This window comes from Amia ocellicauda, chromosome 6, assembly GCF_036373705.1.
Source record: "Amia ocellicauda isolate fAmiCal2 chromosome 6, fAmiCal2.hap1, whole genome shotgun sequence".
In the NCBI taxonomy this organism is placed as follows: domain Eukaryota; kingdom Metazoa; phylum Chordata; class Actinopteri; order Amiiformes; family Amiidae; genus Amia; species Amia ocellicauda.
The window spans coordinates 37,783,200-37,799,021 of NC_089855.1; the positions used below are offsets into that span (position 1 = coordinate 37,783,200).

Below are 15,822 nucleotides of genomic sequence, written 5' to 3' on the forward strand. Positions count from 1 at the left end.
GAGGAAGCTTAGCGCAGAAAGAAAATATAAAAATATCCTCTGTTGGGCTGGTGATATTGATGCAGCCCAGATTTAAACAACCTGTCAGTCAGTAATGATACAGGTTTATAAAAACATCACTTGGGATACTAAGGGATTGAACCATGGTTACCACCACCAGAACCAAAAACACATTAAAATCGCATTAAACATAAACATTTGTTCTTTTATTTCATATTGTACTAAATGGTTCATGAACTTTACAGATGGAAAGTCTGGGAAACACTAAAATGTATTATTTTATCATAGTATATTTCCCCTTCCTATGCTGAAAGTAAACCTATTATGTCAATGACAATGGTTGACTGTAAATCAAAGTTGAAAGGCAGGAGCAAATGTATTTATAGGTATGTTTGCCTAAGATATCCCTGTAAATACCCTGCTGTATGTAAAATTAGCTGTTGTTTGAGATGTGCAAATTAAGTGGCAAGCTGTTTAAAGTCCCCTACAACTGTGGCAAACTTAATGAATAGTTTTCAGGGAGTCTGTATACAACAAGTTCTTGTCCTGCTGTTTAAATAATGAAATGAATAGGGTCTATTTTGGGTTGCTATGGTTACACCTAAAGGGAGGCTGGTTTGGAGGTAGGGGGGGTGGGGGTGGGGGCGGGGATGGGGGTTGGGGGAGGTTACTAGTAGAGCAAGTGCAGAGGTTGCATTCCATCCCAAGTAAGATTAGGAAAGCTGGTATCTAAACAAGATCAACAAGGAAAAGAAAAAAGATGAGAAAACATTAAACATCCTAGTTTCTCTTCAACTGTTAAGCAGAAGGCTCAGAACACTACTGTTTTCGAAAGGTATGTCATTTTATTTTTCAAAATGAACATGGATGTCGCTGCAACTCTGTATTCAGTCCATATACAGACTACAAGCTTTGTACCTTTGCATGTTTATTTCTATTCACCATCTAAAAGCTAGGAAAGCTGATTTGTCTCAACAAAATATTAAGTACTGGCAGCAAAATAACAGTTTGTTTGACCCTTAATTTGCTAGCATTATTTTTAATGCTAATGATAATATAGATCATTATACTGTACTATTCACACAGTAATCATTCAATAAATCAAAATATATTGACAAAGGTAGTGCTGCACTAATTACAAAAAAGAAATTGCAAATAACCAGCATGCAGTTAAGAACAAAATCAAGTATAATACTTGATATAAGTTAAGACTGTTACTATATATCAGTCAAGGGCCTGAAAAACACTGATGATGCACAGCAACCTATTCTAGAAAGTGTCTAGATATAAAATTGTATGGTGACAGACAGGGTATTCAACTGTTAAATTGAAAAGCTTTTTCAAATCCTTTTTTCGGTTAACATTGTTCTATGACACTTACCTGTAACTATATGATGCTTTTGTGTCACAACTCACAATTTTATGCATATGACAGTTTCAGTTTCAATTGAGCTGTTAATGATGGGATAATTTGGTGAAAGCTTGCTAAGAAAGAAACAAACTATTAGATTACACATAGGTTTATTATTGACAAAACATTGAAATACTTGCAAATCTCAAGGTACAGACCTGGATCCTTCCCAGTTTTAACATAGTCATTTTCTACAACTTAGAAATTAAAACATGATATGATACATGATTGTAATTTATGATTTGTCCCCATGCTTTACTGCCTCAGTGACTCTCATGAAAGTGGAAGAACAGAAGATTATTTTGCCTTTCTAAAATGTACCTACAATTCGTACTATACAATGAGGGAAAAAAGTATTTGATCCCCTGCTGATTTTGTACATTTGCCCACTGACAAAGAAATGATCAGTCTATAATTTTAATGGTAGGTGTATTTTAACAGTGAGAGACAGAATAACAACAACAAAATCCAGAAAAACGCATTTCAAAAAAGTTATAAATTGATTTGCATGTTAATGAGGGAAATAAGTATTTGATCCCCTATCAATCAGCAAGATTTCTGGCTCCCAGGTGTCTTTTATACAGGTAACGAACTGACATTAGGAGTACTCTCTTAAAGGGAGTGCTCCTAATCTCAGCTTGTTACCTGTACAAAAGACACCTGTCCACAGAAGCAATCAATCAATCAGATTCCAAACTCTCCACCAAGAGATGTCCAAGGATGTCAGGGACAAGATTGTAGACCTACACAAGGCTGGAATGGGCTACAAGACCATCACCAAGCAGCTTGGTGAGAAGGTGACAACAGTTGGTGCGATTATTCCCTCGGTCTGGGGCTCCATGCAAGATCTCACCTCGTGGAGTTTCAATGATCATGAGAATGGTGAGGGATCAGCCCAGAACTACACGGGAGGATCTTGTTAATGATCTCAAGGCAGCTGGGACCATAGTCACAAAGAAAACAATTTGTAACACACTACGCCGTGAAGGACTGAAATCCTGCAGCGCCCGCAAGGTTCCCCTGCTCAAGAAAGCACATGTACAGGCCCGTCTGAAGTTTGCCAACATCTGAATGGTTCAGAGGAGAACTGGGTGAAAGTGTTGTGGTCAGATGAGACCAAAATCAAGCTCTTTGGCATCAACTCAACTCGCTGTGTTTGGAGGAGGAGGAATGACCCCAAGAACACCATCCCCACCGTCAAACATGGAGGTGGAAACATTATGCTTTGGGGGTGTTTTTCTGCTAAGGGGACAGGACAACTGCACCGCATCAAAGGGACGATGGACGGGGCCATGTACCGTCAAATCTGGGGTGAAAACCTCCTTCCCTCAGCCAGGGCATTGAAAATGTGTCGTGGATGGGTATTCCAGCATGACAATGACCCATAACACACAGCCAAGGCAACAAAGGAGTGGCTCAAGAAGAAGCACATTAAGGTCCTGGAGTGGCCTAGCCAGTCTCCAGACCTTAATCCCATAGAAAATCTGTGGAGGGAGCTGAAGGTTCGAGTTGTCAAACGTCAGCCTTGAAACCTTAATGACTTGGAGAGGATCTGCAAAGAGGAGTGGGACAAAATTCCTCCTGAGATGTGTGCAAACCTGGTGGCCAACTACAAGAAACGTCTGACCTCTTTGATTGCCAGCAAGGGTTTTGCCACCAAGTACTAAGTCGAAGGGGTCAAATACTTATTTCCCTCATTAACATGCAAATCAATTTATAACTTTTTTGAAATGCTTTTAAAAAAAAATTGTTGTTATTCTGTCTCTCACTGTTAAAATACACCTACCATTAAAATTATAGACTGATCATTTCTTTGTCAGTGGGCAAACATACAAAATCAGCAGGGGATCAAATACTTTTTTCCCCCACTGTATGTCTTTACATGTATTGACAAATCAGCTGAGAAGTTCAAACACTCAGTCACACTTCAAAACAATGGGCATACATTCCTAAAGAATTCTGCTGAGTTTCATATATAGTTGTGAAAATTGCATGCACTTTTTCTCAGGTCTATTAATGTAGATTAAAAGTTGATGTCCTAACATCACATGAAAAACATGTAATGATAAACTAAGCATTCCAAACAAAAAGATGGAGATGCACACGGCACAAACCTTTTTTAAATAAGTAAAAACAGTGTTTTGCAGTGTATGAAAGTGCCCATGGAAATGTTTGAGTCAACTGCAACTTTTATCTGTGCCGTTCTTAATCCGCCATCTCTTTTAACCATACATTCTAATATGAAATTAAATGATATATTAATTACAAGTGGATCTTCAGTTAATATGGATATGGTTAGTGTCAGGTTTAGGAAAAGGTATACAAACTAGTGTTGTAATTTGGGTTTATACATTTGATTGGAATTTCTGAAATGAAGTCACCTCCTCATACAGTGAGAAAATTCGATAATGCTGAACAGAGTTTGTGTTGCATTACCTGAAATACATAGCATACAGAAGCACAGAACTCATCTAAACACACTGATTGCTCAAACTGACATGTAAAGAGAGGCAGTGCAGATTTTACACTTATCTTAAGCAAGTTCAATTAACTGGACTTTTTGGTAAGTCTACAACTACATTACCTTTTTATAGTCTTAAGTGTGACTTTGGATCAAAGTCAAATACATGCAGACTCAATTAACAGCACTCAAATTCCTTGGAACACTTCTGTTTTGTGTTCCAGTAGTGCTCACAATTACTGAGCTGAACTTCTTAATGAATTGTATATTTCGAGTTTCAAGCCACATTTCTTAGAAAGTGAAAACAAAAGTGAGTCATTTAATTAAATCTGATGGAAAACAGAAGGCCGAGTTTGACCCCAGGACTAGGTTTAAAAAGCACTGTCCAATATTATCATTGCTATTATGGATGTAAAACAAGAATCTTAATGCAAAAATAAATACTTGTCAATCCACCATCCTTATCCTGTCACACAAGAACAGGCGTTCACTCACTATCTATTGCTTAGAATGCTATATACAATAATAATACAAAAATACAAAACTTTTACTTCTTAAAGAAGGGAAGACTCACAAAATGTCTTCTGGGGATCAGTGATCAGTGATCAGGGACCAGTTAAAAATTAAAACTTTTATTGAGTTGAAAACATCTGAATGCAATGTTTGACTACAAATAAGAAAATTGTTTGCTCTATAACACTTAGCACCCCTGGCAGCGGCTGGCATGGTGGTGTGATGGTTAGCACTACTAGCTCATAGCTCAGGGGTCCTGGGTTTGAGTCTCAGCTCAGGGGCCTGTGTGTGTAGTTTGCATGTTCACTCTGTGTCCACGTGTGTTTTTTCCGGGCGCTTCTGTTTCCTCCCACTGCCCAAAGACATGCAAGTTAGGTTAATTGGCCTCACTAAATTGCCCTGTAGGTGTATGTGTGTGTGTTGGCCAGTGATGAACTGGCGTCCTGTCCTGGGTGTGTTCCTGCCTTGTGCAGGCTATAGGACTTATTGTTGCCACCTCCTCAGTTTCTCCAGTTGGGTCTGGATATGTGAGTCAAGCAAGTACAATACCAGGCAAAATGTAAGTTTAATTTGGAAAAGAGAAAGGTTTTTGTATAATATATGCATTCATTAAGCACAGAGACTTAGATTTGCCAATAAGTAGGAATAAATATATACAAGCTAAGACTAACTTAGATTTGATTAATTCATTTACTCTGGTTCATCTCCCCTTAGTTACTTTTAAAGTACTTTGAAATATTCCATTACTAAGAAATTAAATCTTAGAAAGTGTCAAATAATAGAGCATTCAGCTTTGGTTTACTAAAGAAGAAACCACTAACATTTGATTTGTATCCTTAGGTGAAATGGAAAAATTGAAATTGAAGTTTCACAAACATCATTCTCATAAGTCTGAGTTAATCAGAGCTCAGTGGGAAAATGTAAGCAGTTCTCAAATCTGAGGGAGTGTACCTGAGGAATGCACAACCCCCAGGCAAGGTCAATGCAAATCACCCAAGGAAAAAAAACGGATTTACGATCACTAATATGTTACCAAAGCCTTGGATCTGTGGAGATTTACAGTTATTTCAGTTCTCACACCACTAAATTATTCTTTTGAATGTGGAGTCTCATGGCTTTTCAATAAAATGTGTACAGCTCAAATAACATGTCAGTACGAGCCCACATTCAAGACATGTATTTAAAGGTAGTTGTTGCTGCAAGCATTGGTTGAAAAATACACATTGTATAATAGAAATTAACTTAAGTTACTTAACTTACTGGCTTAACTACAACTCAGTTCACTTAGATGGAAACTTAGGTTAAATCAGTGTTCAAGAACCTAATCAAATATAATGTTTATACATTTAATTAAGGTAAATTACTCAACTAAAGGGTTAAAACTAGCTCTAATCTTAGTTTATTAAACAAACACATTTTTGTGTGTGTGTGTGTGTTTGTTTAATGGTGAGTTTCAGTAAAATCTAAGGATAATTTCTAAAACAAAATCACCGTCAATCTCTCTCATAACATCACAGATTTTTCAGAAGTGTAATGAGACCTTTTACATTTTTTTTAAATACATTGTTTGTAGGAGAAAAAACTAAAGTTAATTCAAATGAAACCCATGTGAACTATTTCAATGTCCACACATCATTCTCACCCATCCCTCACACACATAATTCTCATCACTTCTATGACATTTGAAAACCCAACAGTTAGAGCAGATATGAGTTTTTTCAGCATTGCATTATGTTTTAAAGCAACTTTCTGTTTCCTGTTTTGTAACAGTGGCTGTTCCTCCTTTAATTTCCTTATGCCATACAGACATATATCCAGACAGGGTGGAGCAGATTACTCAGGAGCATGTCAATTCGTCCCACGACAATTCACCGCGGCGACAATTCGTTACCAACAGCAATTCGTCCCCGCGTCAATTCACCCCCATCATTATATGCAGAGTGCGAATTATACAATGACAAACTGGGGGGTCAGCAAAAAATTTTAGATGGGGGGGTGATGGTCAAAAACTGTGAGGGGGGGGGTATGAACGATATATTCATGTTTCGACCCCCCCACCCTTCTATTTTTGCCTCTTTCGGGGGAGTCTAACTCTTAATTATTAAACCATTTGTAACCATGAGTGCATTCACTTACTATAGAGCCATAGAACACACATATGTGTATATATAGTAGGCAGGCTATAAGAATATATATATATATATATATATATATATATATATATATATATATATATAAACACACACACACAACTATTTTGTATTATTTATAGTAATGTATGTGTTTATTTGAGACTATAACCCCAATAATTAAGTTTTATAGAATTAGTCATGACAGCTGCAGGCTACTAAAAATAGGTTTCATATTAGCTTTGTATATCAGTTGGTGCAGTTGTTAGGGAACAGCATTGCAAACCTGATGATCTGGGTTTGATTCCTGATCAGTACTTATTATTTTCTTATGTGTACATTATTATTATTATTATTATTATTATTATTATTATTATTATTATTATTATTATTATTATTTCAATATATAATTTCCTGGAGTTAAAAAATATCAGAGTAGAATATTAATTAGAGGGCGATTAATAAGTATTTTAGATTCTCCTAATTAGAATTGCATTTCAGACAGAGCATGGCAGATTCAGTCATTGATATTTAGTTAGATCATTATTCGAATTCAGCCAAACTTCATGTAAGAAATCAATAATAATAATAATAATATTAAGGCATCCGCATTTAATGTAACGCTTAAGTGAAAAAGTAACACATTAATGAATTAGATTTGTCAGAAAGACAATTATCGCCAAGGCGAATTGTCAGGTACAAATTGTCACAGGACGAATTGTCCAGGACGAATTGTCATGGACTTGAATTACTCTGGTTACTACAGAACAGCCAACCTCTTGCTCCACCTTGTTGAGAAAAGATAGTACTATGAAATGCTTTTAAATTTAAAGTGCTTTTATCTGTTGCTGATATCTTTATTTTGAGTCCTATTTCTTAAAGAAGGAGGGTTATTATACCCAAAACTATATTTTAGCCATTCCTTTCTTATATGACAATTATACTAATAATTTCAAATTACCCTGAGACCCTTCAACTCTAACCATTGCTAACATATAACATTCTTTTAACATGATTTGATTTATTCTAAGAAACACAGACACACACACATATATACAGACAGGTTCGCCTTGACAATTCGCCTTGGCGATAATTGTCTTTCTGACAAATTAAAGGAAAAATCTGAATAAATGAGTGGAGGAACATAACAAATGCAGATGCCCCCAAACAGGTGTACTGCATCATACAATTAAGCAATTAACATCCTATCATGCCCTGTGGCATGTATAAAAATGCTGAGAAGGCCCAGTTGACCACAATGCCGGAGGTGTTCCAGAGCTTTTTGTCAAACCTGGCCATTGTAGCAAGTCACTCCCCTGGTGTGCAGAGCGATTGTGGGACAGTGTTGTGTTTCGGTTTAAAAACAATAAAGCCTGATGTGGAAAGGACTTTTGTGGCTATTTTATTCTTTCTGCTTACGTGATTGGAGACAGTTTTATAAATATACATTTCTGTTAAGAAATATTAGGAAGAACTAAACGTGCATAGACAACATTTTATTCAGAAATAATATTTTATTTTATTTATCTATGTGCAACAATATCAATACATATTTGCTATTTAGTAGTCTATTATTATTGTCATCATCATCATCATCATCTAGATGTGATAGATGTATTTTAAATGGCACAACTTGACTCCCTTAACTTATACTCTTACTACAGATTTGTGTAATTTTAATTTACTTAGCAGATGCCCTTAACCAGGACAAGTTACAATTTAAACAAAATATACACATTTCAACCTTAATTATACAGTAACAGCAGCTACAATATAGCAGGTTATAATTCAACTAAAGTGTGCACGTTTCAGTCATGGCATTTACTCAGCTAACACACAATGTTACCACAAAGTAAATTACATTGCTACAATGTTATGGCAAGGTTGTGTGTTAGCAGGGTATTTATTTCTTAATTTCTTTAACTTGTATATGGGCACACGTTAACTAAATCATGTTCGCCTTCATACTGATGGTCTCTGCAGAGCTGCTGTACAACAGACCTGCACCCATTTCCCAACGACTGAAACACCATCCAGTTGTTAATAAAATATTAACGCTCTGATAGTGTCCTGCAGGGACAAGCGGTCACAGAATGGTTTGATGAGAATGAAAATGATGTGAATCATATGCTATGGCCTTCGCAGTCACCAGATCTCAACCCAATTCAACACCTGAAGAATGGTCTTCCATCACTCCAGTAGATTTCCAGAGACTCGTAGAATCTATGCCAAGGCACATTGAAGCTGTTCTTGGAGCTCGTGGTGGCCCAACAACTTACTGAGACACTATATGTTGGTTTTTCCTTTAATTTGTCACCTGTCTGTATATATGTATATAACCAGAGCATTTGCCAGTAATCATATCTGTGAAAATATCTGAAAAAAAAATTATTATAAGAGGGTTGCCAAGTTGTTGGTCCTTTTCCACCTTTACCTTTGGTTGCTTTAACTGAATTGTTTATCATTCAAATATTTTAAGACTATAGAGACAGGTACTACAATGAAAAATAAATAGTGTAAATCATTTTTTAAATTGTAGTTCACTACTGTAGTTCACAGTGTTTAATTGTATTTTCTGTTTCAACAAAGTGTGCCACAAAGGCTGTGGAGTTATAGTGCCTTATTACAAATCCATGTCACCATTCCTACTGGATTAGTTTCACTTTTTGGCTACTGTTTGCATTCTACGATTATACTGCAAAGTGAAATCAGCTTGATGACACAGATAGAACATATTGCAATATATATATATATATATATATATATATATATACTGATCAGCCATAACATTATGACCACTGACAGATTAAGTGAATAACACTGATAATCTCGTTATCATGGCACCTGTCAGTGGGTGGGATATATTAGGCAGCAAGTGAACATTTTGTCCTCATAGTTGATGTCTTTGAAGCAGGAAAAATGGGCAAGCGTAAGGACCTGAGCATCTTTGACAAGGGCCAAATTGTGATGACTAGACGACTGGGTCAGATCATCTCCAAAACTGCAGCTCTTGTGGGGTGTTCCCGGTCTGCAGTAGTCAGTACCTATCAAAAGTGGTCCAAGGAAGGAAAAGCGGTGAACCGGCGACAGGGTCATGGGTGGCCAAGGCTCACTGATGCACGTGGGGATCGAAGGCTGGCCCGTGTGGTCCGATCCAACAGACGAGCTACTGTATCACAAATTGCTGAAAACGTTAATGCTTGTTCTGATAGAAAGGTATCAGAACACACAGTGCATCGCAGTTTGTTGTGTATGGGGCTGCGTAGCCACAGACCAGTCAGAGTGCCCATGCTGACCCCTGTCCACTGCCGAAAGCGCCTACAATGGGCACGTGAGCATCAGAACTGGACCACGGAGCAATGGAAGAAGGTGGCATGGTCTGATGAATCATGAGTTCAAGGTGTTGACTTGGTCTCCAAATTCTCCAGATCTCAATCCAATCAAGCATCTGTGGGATGTGCTGGACAAACAAGTCCGATCCATGGAGGCCCCACCTCGCAACTTACAGGACTTAAAGGATCTGCTGCTAACGTCTTGGTGCCAGATACCACAGCACACCTTCAAAGGTCTAGTGGAGTCCATGCCTCAACGGGTCAGGGCTGTTTTGGCGGCAAAAGGGGGACTTCACAATATTAGGCATGTGGTCATGATGTTATGGATGATCGGTGTATATGTATTTTAAATGGCACAATGTGACTCCCTTAACTTAATTCTCTTTCTGCAGATTTGTAACTGCAAACAATAGTTTTTGCCATATTATTTATAAATTACTTAGCAGACGTCCTTAACTAGGGCAAGTTACAGTTGAAACAAAATACACACGTTTCACAATTAATCATCCAGCTACAATATAGCAGGTTATAATTTAACTAAAGTGTGCATGTTTCAGTCATGGTGTTTATGGACTTATGGACGCATAGGGAAACCCAGATCTGCTGTATTTATTTATTCATTAATTTAACTCATAAATGGGCACACGTTAATTAAATCGTGATCGCCTTCATACTGGTTGTCTCTGCGGATTGTCCCTGCACACCATTCACAAAATGACAGCCTGAAACACTGTCCAGTTGTTCATAAAATGTAAATAAAATTGGCTGTTACCGATCCGATTATTATCCTTCAGTTTATTTTTAGTAGGGACTCTGTACCGGGGTCCTGTGAAATCCAAGTTTTTAATACACTTTTTATTAACTGTAAGCAGTCATTGTTTCTGTACATGGATTTCACTCCATGCTGCTAATAAAACTGTAATTTCTTTGTGATCCCACATGGCACTTGAGATTATATCTTCTGACATAATGTAGCTGATCTCTTCCCTGTCTGTCTGCAAGTCAAGTACACATCTCCGCTTCTGAAAGTGAAGTATTTCCTTAGTGGACGTGACGGACGCTTACGGCCACGTCTGGCAGCAGATAGTTAACCGTCCACAAAACCAGACGCTTAAGCGTCCGCCAGTGGAAACAGGGCATAAAAGACACATTGGACCAACCCTGAGTGTATCAATATTTGGTGGTCAATTGTGTCAAAGGCCACATTTAAGTCGAGTACAATAATAACAGTGACATGCCCTAAATCTGAAGACTGAAACATTTAATACGTTAAACGTTAAATACTTTTAATATGGCCATTTCAGTACTGTGGCTGCCTGGCCGGAATGGAAGCCTGGTTAAAATTTTGAATAAATATTAGTAATTGAAAAAGTTTGCAACTTGCAACTACTTTCTTTAGAACCTTAGAAAGTATGGGAAGATTTGAAATAGGTTGGTAGTGTAAATTAGGGTCAGCACTGGATTTTGTAAAAAGTGGTTTAATTACAGCTATTTTATCAGGAAGATATACAGAGGATAAAGAGGCATTCATCATGTGACAGAAGTACTATTATCACATCTTATTAGGTGTACCCGTTCCTTATGGAAGGAGCAAAGAAAGATTTATGTTTCCTCCAATGCACCCTTCAGTGGAGTAATGAAATACAGGGATAGTGGAATGAAACTAAACCTTAACCAGCTGTGTATAACCAATGATTAAACAAGCTGGGGTGGGAGTGAGTGTTGAAGACTACCCAATTCAATGCAGTTTGCTCTGCTCTGCATCCTATTCCCTCGCTCACTCAAGTACATGCATGTAAAGGGATGCTCACACACTGTATTAGGCAAAAACTTGTATTCTTTAAAAATCTAATATTTCTTTATTAGACCTTCATGGAACATGTTATAATTACTGCTGAATTAAAGACAAACACACAAAAAAAATCTGATTATGATGTGTCTAATTATCTTTTTGAAAGAGACTACTGGAAAGGGAACTACCTCCATGTGTTTATGGCAACCTCCAATATGCTTGCTTTCAGAATAGTGCTGAATCTCATTAGCTACACTGCATGTAAATTAATGTTTGCAAAGTGAACTCTTACAGATTCATGCCATTTCCTTGCTAAAGATTTGTGCCTTTTTCCATAAATTTTAAGAATAAATATTTAAAGTAATATCAGATTTTTAAATAAGTAATCAGAATATTCCTCTAACCTGGGTGACCTTAATGGAATAGTTATTTAACTATTGTAATCTGAATACATGATGACGATTAGTGAGTCCTCAACACTGTACACAAACATTTTGTTTTCCCAGGCAGCAGCAGAGAACGGAAATGTAAGTGAGGTCCCAGAATGGCTTCAGGGGTGCACCCATTCCCATTGCTGATTTCTGCTCTATGGGGACTCATAGCTGCAGCCAAACACCCCAACAGCACTCTCCTGTATGACGGCAGCAACAGCATCCGAAACTGCAGCTGTGCCTCAGAGATCCAGGCCTGCAACTATGCTCTAGCCAACATCTTGTGCAGCTGCAGGACCATCCCCCAGTCCACCATCATCACAGGGAACATCGGGCTCACCTACCAGGGAGGTCTAACTGTTTGGGTAGCCAATCCCTGGGTGCTGAACGTCCTGGTCAATCAGAGCTCAGTGCAGGACCTCCGGTTGGCTGCCTGTGGGAGCAGCCAACTCTCTGCAGAATACCTCATTGTTTTTGGGCTGAAAAGGTTGCGGATTTTCAACAGTGCTGTTGGGGCTCATTTCCCCGAGCAGGTCCTAAGCATCGATGCAGTGGAGAAAAGCAGAGGGAAATCCAGGGCCCAGCTAAGTCAGAAGCTCAGCTTGCCCTTCCAGGTGTCCTTCTTGGATGTGGCTTTACTCAATGGTATGTCTTCATTTAAAGCCTACAGCGTTAGAAATCTGCCCAGCATCAGGGAGTTTTTCCCCTATTTGTCTGTTGCTGCCTCTCCTGAACCAGCTGATAACCAGCAATGTCAAGTTACTTTTATCTACTAGCCTGTCTTTACTACAGCTCAAACAGTGGGTCACATGCTTCAAAAGGTGTCCATTCATGGCACAAGTGTTGTTTCCAAGGAATCATCTACCTGACAGAACTATGTTGGAAACATTCTAGATCAGTGGTAAGAACATAAGAACATAAGAAAGTGGGCCATTCAACCCATCATGCTCATTTGGTGTCCATTAATAACTAAGTGATCCAAGGATCCTATCCAGTCTATTTTTGAATGTTCCCAAGTTTTCAGCTTCAACCACATCCAGATTGTATGTTCCAGATTGTAACAACTCCCTGTGTGAATAATATTTTAGTTAGCGGCCTATAAATGATTTCCCTCATTTCTTTAAGTACTGTTGGAAATATACCATCTGACGCAGGTGATTTGTTTGAATTTGACTTGACTGATTGTTAAGCTGTGGCATGTTATCTGTTTTTTATTTTGTAAAAACCTCTGTGAAATACTAAGAACTTTTGCCACATCTTAGATACTTCCATTTTTGCCCATTAGCTGTTTCACTTACTCCTTTATTGACCTTGTGCTGTTGTAGTATTGAAAAAAGCTTTTTGCATTAGTTTTAGCTCCAAGAGCTATGTTTCTTTGCTTTCCTGATCCCTTTCTTAATATCTCTTTGCAGTTTCCCTCATTTCTTTAAGTGGGTCCATGACAATTTGTCCCCGTCAATTTGCCCCGGCGACAATTTGTCCTCATGACAGTTCGCCCCTATAACAATTCGCCCCCGATGACAATTCGCCCCATCATTATACACCAATCAGCCATAACATTATGACCACCTGCCTAATATTGTGTAGGTCCCCCTTTTGCCGCCAAAACAGCCCTGACCCGTCAAGGCATAGACTCCACTAGACCTCTGAAGGTGTGCTGTGGTATCTGGCACCAAGATGTTAGCAGCAGATCCTTTAAGTCCTGTAAGTTGCAAGGTGGGGCCTCCATGGATCGGACTTGTTTGGCCAGCACATCCCACAGATGCTCGATTGGATTGAGATCTGGGGAATTTGGAGGCCAAGTCAACATCTTGAACTCGTGATTCATCAGACCAGGGCACCTTCCTCCATTGCTCCGTGGTCCAGTTCTGATTCTCACCTGCCCATTGTAGGCACTTTCGGCAGTGGACAGGGGTCAGCATGGGCACCCTGACTGGTCTGTGGCTACGCAGCCCCATACGCAACAAACTGCGATGCACTGTGTGTTCTGACACCTTTCTATCAGAACCAGCATTCACTTTTTCAGCAATCTGAGCTACAGTAGCTTGTCTGTTGGATCGGACCACACGGGCAGCCTTTGCTCCACACGTGCATCAAAGAGCCTTGGCTGCCCATGACCCTGTTGCCGGTTCACTGCTTTTCCTTCCTTGGACCACTTTTGATAGGTACTGACCACTGCAGACCAGGAACACCCCACAAGAGCTGCAGTTTTGGAAATGCTCTGACCCAGTCATGTAGCCATCACAATTTGGCCCTTGTCAAAGTCGCTCAGTTCCTTACGCTTGCACATTTTTCCTGTTTCTAACACATCAACTTTGAGGACAAAATGTTCACTTGCTGCCTAATATATCCCACCCACTGACCATGATAACGAGATTATCAGTGTTATTCACTTCACCTATATATATATATATATATATACACATACCTTCCTGTAAGATATTATTTGTTAGAATGTATTTTTCTATGGGAAATTCTGTTCTATCTGGTTCTGTAGAGGAAACAGACTTCCTTCCTTTTATCTAAGCTCCCTGGTAGCCACTGGTAGTCTCTGGTAGCCCCTGGTAACCTTATCTGTACAAAAGACCAAAAGGGACCTGTCCTCTTATTGGCTCCTAGCCAAATTCAAAAGGACCCCAGACTTCTAAATTACATTAGCATAAATTACCCAAGTCATGGTGGTGGCAAAATGCTATTGGTTGGAAGGAAACCTTATAAAAAACAAAGAGAAGTTTAGTCTCTAAACTTCTTCATTCTTCAGTGAGCAACAAGAAAGAGAGAGAGACACACCGCTTCCGGCCTGACCAGACTGACCTAAAGCTGTCCTGTGAGAGGAGAAAGGAGAAACAGGGTATTATCTGTTAAATTTCTCTTAAAAGAGAAACCAATTGACCAATGAGTTTTCAGTTTTCAGATTGACTGAAAAACCAAGCATATCAAATTCTTTTACATTCCCAAACAATTCTGATGCAGGATTTACAAAACACAGATCGCCTTGTTTATTGGTTGACTGATAGATGATTAAGTTATACAATTAAGATGTTTTTTTTTTCCAGAATTACAATGGACATGAAGAGGCAGTATTTGACAATCTGTGCACTGCAGGCTGGAGGTCCAGACCAATATTATTTTTGCTTTCTTTTAATATTTTTAAATTAAAAAAGCAATGCCTCAAATAAGAATCTGCACAACAGATATAAAAACTACAGTATTAGTGGTATCTTGCCACAATTTCTAGTCTGTTAGTAAATTGATGATTTACTGTGGTTTTATTTTTTGTTTCATTGGACCATAGGATCTTTTGCCACCTCTTTTCAGAGTCTCCCACATGCCCTTTTTGTAAATTCCAAGCTAAATTGTTTTGAAAATGGCCTGTGTATTACTCCGGGTAGGCCAAGTTCAGTAAGTTTTCTGTGTAGATGATTTTTAGAAAAGCTTTTTCAACCAGAGCCATATAGAGAACAAAAGACAAAGAAGAATTGTGATACAGTTTGGGGTACCTTTGTAACTTTATTGAAATCAATGTAATTGCTCAGCAACAAGGGGGATCATTTTCTGTACAATATTAAAAGTCTTCCCAACAGACCATCTACAGTGTTATTATTGAATAAACTACATTGGTAATATTCAAATTAATCAGGCCCTGAGTTTTTCTTCTCTGCCTATCTATTGAACTTTCTTCCTGTCAGTACGCATTATTTAAAATATAAATCAGACTAAATTCCTTGATTTATTTATGTGATCATCTTGCTG

At 38.4% G+C, this 15,822-nt stretch overlaps 1 protein-coding gene across 1 annotated transcript; it reads left to right on the top strand.

The window, feature by feature from the left end:
• The first annotated feature begins 713 nt into the window (after positions 1 to 713).
• On the top strand, positions 714 to 14,789 carry LOC136751445 (exosomal polycystin-1-interacting protein-like). Its single transcript, XM_066707066.1, has 2 exons — positions 714 to 835; positions 12,145 to 14,789. Exon 2 carries the CDS (start codon positions 12,183 to 12,185, stop codon positions 12,843 to 12,845), a length of 663 nt encoding a protein of 220 aa, XP_066563163.1. The 5' UTR covers positions 714 to 835; positions 12,145 to 12,182; the 3' UTR covers positions 12,846 to 14,789.
• Positions 14,790 to 15,822: the final 1,033 nt, after the last annotated feature.

Excerpts from the sequence above, each read along its gene's own strand:
- LOC136751445 (XM_066707066.1), top strand. The coding sequence starts at position 12,183 with ATGGCTTCAGGGGTGCACCCATTCCCATTGCTGATTTCTGCTCTATGG.